Source organism: Dromiciops gliroides, chromosome 4 (assembly GCF_019393635.1).
Source record: "Dromiciops gliroides isolate mDroGli1 chromosome 4, mDroGli1.pri, whole genome shotgun sequence".
In the NCBI taxonomy this organism is placed as follows: Eukaryota; Metazoa; Chordata; class Mammalia; order Microbiotheria; family Microbiotheriidae; genus Dromiciops; species Dromiciops gliroides.
The window spans coordinates 99,125,290-99,135,448 of record NC_057864.1 but is presented as its reverse complement, the minus strand read 5'-3'; the positions used below and the strand labels follow the sequence as shown (position 1 = coordinate 99,135,448).

The 10,159-nt window shown below is 46.2% G+C and overlaps 2 protein-coding genes across 2 annotated transcripts in view; both read left to right on the top strand.

The window, feature by feature from the left end:
* Positions 1-13: 13 nt before the first annotated feature.
* Positions 14-10,131, top strand: LAD1 (ladinin 1). The gene is given in 9 exon segments (XM_044003145.1): positions 14-303; positions 305-445; positions 447-508; positions 511-686; positions 1,933-2,035; positions 4,873-4,912; positions 7,456-7,528; positions 7,794-7,931; positions 10,009-10,131. Coding segments are annotated over 9 exon segments (1,146 nt in total).
* TNNT2 (troponin T2, cardiac type) overlaps positions 10,033-10,159 on the top strand; it is a 37,108-nt gene continuing 36,981 nt past the window's right edge. The window contains exon 1 of the mRNA XM_043964620.1: positions 10,033-10,098. The gene's annotated coding sequence lies outside the window, so the exon portion shown is untranslated. The remainder of the gene's footprint in view (positions 10,099-10,159) is intronic.

The window sequence follows — 10,159 nt, the reverse complement described above, 5'->3', positions numbered from 1 at the left end:
AACTTCAGAGAAGATGCCAGGCCAGGACCAAACAACTCAGAGAGAAAAAGAGGTTCAGAAAAGACTCCAGACCAGGGGCCAGGTAGATCTGGAGAAAAAAACAGCTTCAGAGAAGATGCCTAGTCAAGACCAAAGAGCTCCAGAGAAAAAAATAACTTCAGAGAAAACACCAGGCCAGGGCCAGATGATCCCAGAGAAAAAAATAATTTCAGAGAAATCTGCTTCTGAGAAAGCATCATCCCCAGAAAAGAACATGGTCCCTGAGGAAACGTTGGCCCCAAAGAAGATATTAGCTGGGAGAAGGCATTGATTCAGGGAAGACATTAGGACAGGAGAAGGGATTAGTTTCAGAAAAAGGGTCAGTCTCTGAGGAATACTTGACCCCCAAGAAGTTATCAACTCGGGAGAGGGCATTGGCTTTTGAGAGGACAGCGGCTCAGGAGAAGCATTGACCCAGAGAAGGGGTCAGTTCGGGAAAAAGTAATGGTCCTCAAGGAAGCCAGACCTGGAGCAACCCCCCAGTTCAGGCTCAAGAGCAGAAGGACTCTGAGAGGGATGTGCTAGAAAAGAAAGAGCAAAAAAGAAGGGAGGCCTCAGAAAAGTCAACCTCTTCAGAGGGACCTGGACAGGAGAGGAAGTCAGAACCTCAGGCAGTGGCTTCTCGCTTCCAGCCCTTCACCCTCCAGGTGGGTAATACCTCTGTTCTCGTCTCCATTCTCTCTCCTCCACCTTCACCCTATAACTTCTTGTCTTATCTCCACGTCAACCAGTATTACTATTCTTTGTACATAGCAAGCGCTAAGTAGGTGCTTTTTCATTCTTCCATCTATCCATCCATCCATCCATCCATCCATCCATCCATCCATCCATCCATCCATCCATCCATCCATCCATCCATCCATCCATCCATCCATCCATCCATCCATCCCACCCATCCATCCATCCCATCCATCCATCCATCCATCCATCCATCCATCCATCCATCCATCCATCCACCCATCCATCCATCCATCCATCCATCCATCCATCCATCCATCCATCCAGCCCATCCATCCCTCATCCATCCATCCACCCATCCATCCATCCACCATCCATCCATCCATCCATCCATCCATCCATTGATTCATTCAGCCTTCCTCGGAAGCTTTTGGAAGCCTTAAAAAGCCCTTAAGACATCACTGACAGGGTCTGGTCTTTGAGAACTCCCTTCCTTGCATGTTTCTTAGAGCAGAGGTGTCAAATATGGCACTGGCATTCAGCCCCTGGACTAGATTAAAATGTAAATTGGGAAATATTAAACAAAATAAACAAAATATAGATTACATTGCATCTTAAACTAAGTCAATACGAGGATTCCAGGGATCCTTATGGACTGAGAGTATCCCCAGATGGAAAAGGCACAGAACAATTCAGGGGGGGGGCTGAGTGTAGAGCAGGACCTACTTCAGAGTTTGCTGCTCCCCTCCCCTCTTCTGGGACCTTTCTATAGTGACTCCATCTGGGACATCAACAGTTGCCCTGTGGCCAGAAGCCCTGCCCTCTGACCTAGAAGCATCTTCCACTACAGCTCTTCTTAATGGCTTGATATTATTGGCATTTACCCTTGCACTGAAGGCTGGTCAACCCATAGTGGCTCACTGTCCTCTCAGGGGAGTATTGGGCTGGGGATGAGGGTGGGAGCACCCCGTACTTTTCACCTCCACTATGTCATTCTCCCTAAAGAATTCCTCCCCTTTACCACATAACTAGGAAATCAAAGGGGAATAAACTCTACTCCCTTCCAGCTCCAACCCCTTGCTTCCTTATTTTCCTCCCCAGAAAGGGATTTAGGTAAGTCTGGGGGCCCTCTTGAACACACAATAAGGCTCCCAAGAGCTGATTGGTGCTCAGGAGGGTTCCAGGACCAGATAAATCTCCTGTCCTCTCCTCCAGGTGAAGATCCCAAGCAAAGAGGAAGAAACAGAATTGACCTCTCCAAGCCAGGTCACCTACAGCAGTTCCCTCAGACGCTCCAGTCCCGGACCACTCTCCTTCGGTAAGAGTCAGAGGAGAGAGAAGGGTCTCTATACCAGAGAGTTGTCTTGTACCACTCCATATGCATGGCAGTCAGTGCTGGATAAAATGGGTACTTTTAATAACATGAAGAAGTTAGGTTAGACTCAAAAAAGACCTTCCTGATGGGCAGAGATTGGTGGACATAGAAGGTGACTCCTGGAAGGACTCCAGTCCCTTTAAAATAAGATAATAGAATATGAGCAATCCGGTGGCTCCCAGAGGTCCTAAATGACCAAACTGGTGCTTGGGTAATAAGTACAGGGTTTTATTTTTCTCTTTTGTTTTTGTGAGGCAGTTGGGGTTAATGTGACTTGCCCAGGGTCACACAGCTAGTAAGTGTCAAGTGTCTGAGGCCGGATTTGAACTCAGGTCTCCTGAATCCAGGGTCAGTGCTTTATCCACTGCACCACCTAGCTGCCCAGTACAGGGTTTTCTAAAACAGGCGGTCATGCTTGGTGAGGAAGGTTAGAGGCGCTAGGCAGATCACTCGTTTGGGGTGGCATCTGTTTATCACACAACTACCACCCCTCATCACCTAACCCTCCCCACCCCATTCTCAACTCCCCACATCACAGATCTTCCAGCCTCAAAATCATTTTGTTTCTCTGGGTTTCAGTTTGCTCACCTATAAAATGAGGGGTTAGCCTAATGGTCTCTAAATCTAGAGTCAGGTGAAGACTTGCCTGGCGGAATGAGTGGATGAGAACAATCTGTTCTGACGGCTATGAAGGCGGCTGAAGCAGGCTTGGGCAGACACTGAAAACACCAAGGATCTCCCTTGCATCCTGGGCCATCTTGACTGCAACTTTTGTCTTGCCGCTGGACTTGGGTAACTCTGGAAGAGAGAGTGAGGCTGATGACTTTAAGCAGCTCTGCCTTACTTCAATCCAATTCATATGCAAGTCAAGACATGGCCCCATGATGTCACTGGTCTTCTCTGAGAATGAAGGATGAACAACAAGTCCCATGTTCCTACCCAAAATTCCCACTGTATGCTACATAACTCCCCTACGCAAACCAGACATTGTGGTAGAGTGCAGGTCTTTTTTTGTGTGTGTGAGGCAATTGAGGTTAAGTGACTTGCCCAGGGTCACACAACTAGTAAGTGTTAAGTGTCTGAGGCCGGATTTGAACTCAGGTACTCCTTACTCCAGGGCCGGTGCTCTATCCACTGCACCACCTAGCTGCCCCGAGTGCAGGGCTTCTTAAACTTTTCCCAGCAGCAACCCCTTTTCACCAGAGAATTTTATATGACCCCAGGTATATAGGTATATAAAATAGGTATACATCACTTTTTACTGTTGCCAAATTTTTTGGGACCCCCACATTCAGTTACATGACCCTATATGGGGTCACACAGTTTAAGAAGCTTTGGTAGAATAGAGTTCTGGCTTCTGTCAGAAAGACCTGGGTTCAAATCCTATCTCTGACATTCATTGTTTATATGAGTCTGTCACTTCTCAATTTCCTTTTCTATGAAATGACGGAGTTAGACTGGATGTCCTTTGAAAGTCGCTTTCAACTCTAGGGGCAACTAGGTGGTGCAGTAGATAGAGCATTGGTCCTGAAGTTGGGAGGACCTGAGTTCAAATCTCACCTCAGACACTTATTAGCTGTGTGACCTGGGCAAGTCACTTAACCCCAATTGCCTCAAACATTCGGAGCTATCTCTAATCATCCTAATAGATACCTTGCCCCTGGACCCAGATGACTCTAGAGGAGAGAGTGAGGTTGCACAGCCTTTCCTCACTTAAAAATCCAGTGCAAGCCATGACATCACCCCAATGTCATGGTCCTTTTGGAGAAACAAAAGACAAACATCAACAACAACTCTAAATCTATGATCCTTTAATTCTAGGAACCATAATTCCCTGAGGGTGCTCCTACCACACAATTCCCACCCTCACTATATAACTCCCAACCTGGACCATGCAATCATATAATTGCTCAGCCGTGACTCCCTCTCCCCGATACTGTAGAAACTTCATCATATAACTCATGTCTATTACCATATATTTCTCAACTTGTACCTTATGAGAAAGTGCATGGAAATACAAAGACTATTAGACCTGGAATGAAGGGAGACCCAGATTAAAATCCCACCTGCTGTGTGATCATGAGAATGTCACTTAATCTCTTTAAGACTCAATTTTCTCATCTGTAAAATTATACCTATGGTGACTCCCTTACCGGTTTATTGAGGGGCTATCCTGAGATTATGTAATGTGTTCTTCAAACTTCAGAGTAGTGTCTGAATGTCAAGTATTATCCATTAATAATTTTTATCATTTAGTAATATATTTTATAATTTATAATCACACTTAATAATTCAATCGGTAATTGGATTGATTCTTTAATTACTTATAGCTAATAATAAACTCCCACCCTCTATCCTCTAAATTTCTCATCCTTTCCATGAGTTATAACCTCATCACAGAATACCCCTTCCCCCAACATACCCAGAGCTATGTCCTGGTACCAGAGAACTGTCTCTGGTGCACAGGAAGGGAAGGAGCAAGGGCAGCAGCATCCTTTCACCAACACTACCTTATTCCTTGAGCAATATCAGCAATCAAGGCTCATAGCCTCACTCTCTAATTAGACCAGTATTTCTGGTATAGACAAGGAAAGCTGCTCCTCCCACTGAGTTTTGTGAACACTAGGCCAGCCTTTTCTTTCTTTCCCACAAAGAGGTAATATGCATAGGTATGGGGTTAAGAGGTAGGCTGACGGGAATAGAAAGGTTTGAGACACAACAATTAAGGTGAGTCTTCTGTGGGCTCCTTCCTCACCAACATGGTTTCTTTCTCTTTTCAGATGAACACCAGGAAAGAAAACCCAGAGACAACGTTTACCCGTAGGTAAGGGTTTGGAGAGGGTCTTCCCCTCTCTTTTATTCAATCCAATGCAATGGGAATCTACTAAACACTTACTTTGTGCCCAACTCTGAGACTGTGAGAGAAATCCAGGATGTGGTCCCTTTACTCAGGGACCTTACAGTGTATCTAGAAAGACAAAGTTCACAGTAATGAAAGAAGAGATTCTGAGAATAAACCTTAAAGGAAACCACAGAAGGTAAGAGGTCAGTGTGGGTTGGGATAGTCTAGGAGGTCTTCATGGAAATGGGTGAAACATGAGCTGGACCTTCAAAGTTGGAGAGGATTTGAGAAAAGTGAGGGCAGCCCAGATAGGGACACAGCATAAGCATGGGGAGGAAGGGGGAGAGAAAAACGATGGTTCCTTGAGAATACCATGGAAGGTAACAACACAAGAATAACCACACTGGATCTGAGCAGTGGTCCCATGTGGGCCAGGATGTGGAGGGGGAGGGCCTGGTTATTCTCTTTGATGTCATTCTGAAGGAAAAGTATATTTCTTAGGCACTCTCTCTGATTTTCTCACTAATGTAATATGGGTGAAATGGGAATTCCAGAAAAGAGAACAAATGCATTTGGGACTGTGCAATCAATACTTAGAGGGACCCTGGCTTGTAGCCAGAGTGTGTAGGGGAATAGTCTGAAATAAAACCGGAAAGGTAGGGTGGTGCCAGCTTATAGAAGGCCTTGAAAAAAAAAAAGAAATTTGGACTTTATGATAATTTTATTGTTCAGTCGTTTCAGTCATGTCTGACTCCTTGACCATATTTGGGGTTTTCTTGGCAAAGATACTGGAGAAGTTTGCCATTTCCTTTTCCAGCTCATTTTACAGATGAGTAAACTGAGGCAAACAAGGATAAGTTGCTTATCCAAGGTCACAGAGCTAGTAAGTGTCTGAAGCTAGAATTGAACTCAGGAAGATGAATCTTTCTGACTTCAGGGCCTGGTATTCTATGCACTATGCCACCACCTAGTGGCCCATTTATAATAATAGTCCATATTTATACAGCCTTCCATGTTTCACAATACAATTTCTTCACAATTCTGTGAGTCATGTAGTTTTTCATTTTGTCATCTGAGGATAAGAGCTGTTAAGTTGAATTGTTAGAACCAAGGCTCAAACCCAGTCTTTAGACTCTATGGCACTCTTTCCTCTATTCTAGATGACTTCTCATTTCTATTGGAAGGTGGGAGTCATGAAAAGTTTTTGAGCAGAGGAGTGATACAATCACAGATCTGTGAATAAGGAAAACTAGTCTGTTTATATGCCTATGGCACCTGATGCACCTCTTGAACCAATGAATTCTCAGAGTTTATTGCCATTTATATTCCTTTTGTTCCTTGGCCTTTATTTTCTTCACCCAGGGACCTTCTTGCCCTATCTGGAAAAGAATCCTTGCTCCTTTCTTTAGCGAAGGGTTTGACAAGTTGTGTCTTGAAGGTGGGGTTGTGGTTCTGCCTTGAGGAATATAGGTTGGCTGCCCAGCAGTCCTTAGGGCCAATGGATGGGAGGAGATTGGGAGGGCTGTAGATTTGGTCAGTAAGGAGGTCGACCTAAAAGGAAATTTTGAAGAGGGCTAGACAGAAATGAGAAGAAGAGAGCACTTGTTTAAAGGAGGACTTTGAGGGGAACGAGGCAGCGATGGAACAGGAAGTTGGAAGGTTTGTAATGCCTCAGAGACAGTTAAGGAAAGACCCTTCCATAGGCTACCTGGATTCTTCCAAGGCATATTCACTTCTAGCTTCCATCCCTCTGCCCCAAGGAGATGCATTCTGGGCAGCTGTGGGTTTGGGATTTTTGGTGAGGGACAGATCAGTGTCAGTTACTCTGCCATACCCAGAACTGTCTATATGCTGAGTTAATGGATGGAAAGTTGTGGAAGCTAAATAAGGAGGGAGTGTGACCCTTTGTTCTTAGACAATTCCCAGTTTGAGGGAAGCTTTCCTGCTCCTGTCCTTAGGAAGCTCCCTGTCTGAAGCTGGAAATGCAGCCCCCACTTTCAAAGAGTTCCCAATCTGATGGACACATACATAAGGGAAAATCTAAAGACACATTGTTCCCTGTATCCCTCTATCTCCCCCACTCTTAAAGTACAAGTAGAACAGATTCCTCTACAGTCGACTGAGCACAGCTAGCTTTGCTTGGGGCGGGGGGGGGTGGGAAGAGGGGGGCTCCTGCTCCAAGAATGTCCCTTGTTCTCAATGTTGTTGTTTTTTTTCCTATGTAGTCATTGTTCTCAGAGTAGATTTGCTTGGGCAGAGCAAGAACCAACCAAGAGAAGCTGAGCCAGATACTATCTCCAGGTTCAGGAGGGAGTATAAATCAAGAGAATCACTGAAGTGCCCATCTCTGGCACCAGGTGGCAGGCTGGGTGCACAACTGCCCTCTTAATGTTTCCAGCCCTTTGGGGAGATGAAGGGGAGAGATTAGTTGATGCACCCACCATTACTCAGGACAGAGGCTTGGTCTTGGTGGGGCTTCTAACCAACTCCTCTCTTCTGCTATATCTCCTCCTCCTCCCAGTGCCAGCGTGAGGCTTCCAAGCAACACAGTCAAGTTAGGGGAGAAGTTGGAGAGATACCATACAGCTATACAGGTGAGTGGGCACAAACGGGCTCAGATATGTGGCGAAAGGGAAGGGCCTTCTCCTAGAGATGCTGGTGGAGGGGCTCAAGAGCAATCTGGGTAGAAGAGGAACTGGAGGACTAAGGGGGGGGAATCCCTTATGCCAACATCCCTGGCACCTCTAGAGCTTATTTTCCTTTCCCTTCTCCCTTCCATCCCTCCTCATCCTTTGATCCATCTCCCATTCCACCCTGGCTTCAGGGTGACTGAGTGGTTTCTGTTTTCTCTGTTCCCAGAGATCAGAATCTGTCAAGTCTCCAGGCTCTTCCCGGGCTGAGTTTTTTGTGGCTCCTGTTGGGGTGGCCAGCAAGAGGAGCCTCTTTGAGAAGGAGCAGGTCAGGAACAGCAGGGCTGAGCCAGCTCTGAGCAGGAAGGTAAGGAAAGGCCATGCTGTCTTCTCTGGCTGGATTTCTCCTCTATCTGGGCTCCTTCCTGGAGTGGGGGAGGGGGGCAGGGGAAGAGATGCCTTCATTCTGCAACTCCAGAAGTGGGGTGCTATGCCTATGGTGACCAAACCATATATTCTGAAACAATACTGATTCCAAGGCAGGAGTAGAGGGGGAGAGGATATATATATATATATTTGGTAAGGCAATTGGGGTTAAGTGACTTGCCCAGGGTCACACAGCTAGTAAGTGTCAAGTGTCTGAGTTCAGATTTGAACTCAGGTATTCCTGAAACCAGGGCTGGTGCTTTATCCACTGCGCCACCTAGCGGCCCCAAGGAGGTATACTTTTAACAAGGGATATCCTTTATCAGACCAAGTGTTCCAATTATTGGTACACAAAGTATAGTCCCCTTAGGTATATATTTGTAGGCATCCTTCTGATCCTAACCAGACCCCACATCGCAGGCCCAACACCTAGAGCCCTGTCGACACTCAGCACCATGGCTGCCCCAAATAGAATCATTTTTGAATACCAATGCGATGTAGGGACAGGTTATACCTCACTCTTGCCACCTCGCAGGGGCAGCATGCTATAATCAGTCATCCAGTCAGCATTTATTAAGTGCTTACTATATGTAGGCACTGCTCTAAGCTATAGTGAATAGAGGATTGGACTTGGAGTCAAGAAGATCTGAATTAGAATCCTGACACAAACCTCAGATAAGTCATTTAACTTCTGTGTTCCTCAGTTTCCTCATCCATAATATGAAGTTGGATTTCCATTATCTCTAAGGTTCCTTCCATCTCTAGATCCAGGCTCCTATGATCCTAACTTTTCCACTTTCTTCTTTGGGCTAAGTCTCCTATTAGATCCTACCCATCCCCACCGTGTGCCCCTTCATCGACATTTAGGTGAATTTCATTTTTCTGAGACTGTGCTACTTCAAGACTCTCAGTCACCTAGCAGCACAAGAAGACTGCTCAGATACTCAGGAGGAACATCAATGTTAAAAAAAAATAGGCGTTTGTCTCAGGGAACAGCTTGGTAGTTATTAAAAGTTCTGCATAAATTCCCAAAGGCAATCCATCCCAATCTCCTCCTATTTCAGTCTGGCCCCAGCTTATCCATCTGTACTATTTGTCTGAGCTGTGGCTATTGATGGAGGGCATCTGGCTGGTGCAGTGGATAGAGTACTGGCCCTGAAGTTGGAAGGACATGAGGTCAAATATCACCTCTAACACTTGCTAGCTGTGTGACCCTGGGAAAGTCACTCTACCCCAATTGCCTCAAACATCTGGGGCCATCTCTAGTCATCATGAGATCTTGGCACTGGACCCAGATGGCTCTGGAGGAGAGAGTGAGGTTGGTGACCTTGCACAGCCCTCCCTCACTTAAATCCAATTCAGTGCAAGTCATGACATCACCCCAATGTCATGGTCCTCTTTAGCAATGAAGGACAATCAACAGTTACTGATGGGCCAGCTCTGTGACCTATTTATCCAACTTTGTTTTCACTATCTGTCCCCCATGCCTGAAATGCTCCCCATCCTCATCTCCACCGACTGACTTGCTCCAAGTCTCAGCTTAAATTCTATAAGAAACCTTTCCCAGACCTCCTGTGACATACAGTATCACACAGGTTTACTAGAGGGTAAAAGCAAGTGCTATATGAGACCTGAGACAAGGAAAAGGCCTTGTTTACATCAGGGATCAATTCACTCTACGAGGTCCCTGAAAAGTAGTCATCCTTTCTCTCCTTAGACATGCAGGTGTGGCTTGGGCCTGGGCCAGGGGGAAAGAGAGAGCCCAGGCTCAGGTGCTCAGGAGGAAGAGGAGAGCCTGTAGCAATCTGGTTTTCTTTTGAAAGTGCCTGGCTACGTTGTCTCCAGTATCCCTAAACCTCAGACTCTTTGGTGCCCTGTGACCTAGAAAACCAACACCCCCCTCCCCCCCTCTCTCTGTCTCTCTTTCCATCTTCTCCCTGCCCCCCTTTGTCTCTCTTTCTCTCCTCTCTGTCTCTGTCTCCCTCCCTCCCTCATTCTCTCCCTCTCCCTATTTCTAGGAGGACCTGAGACTCTCAGGTGTGGTGACCTCCCGGCTCAACCTGTGGATCAGCAGAACCCAGGAAGCTGGAGGAGACCAGGACTCCCAGGTAATGGACTCCTCCCTGTTCACCCTGAGCTAAAGGGGGTACATTTGTTCCCAATAAGCTT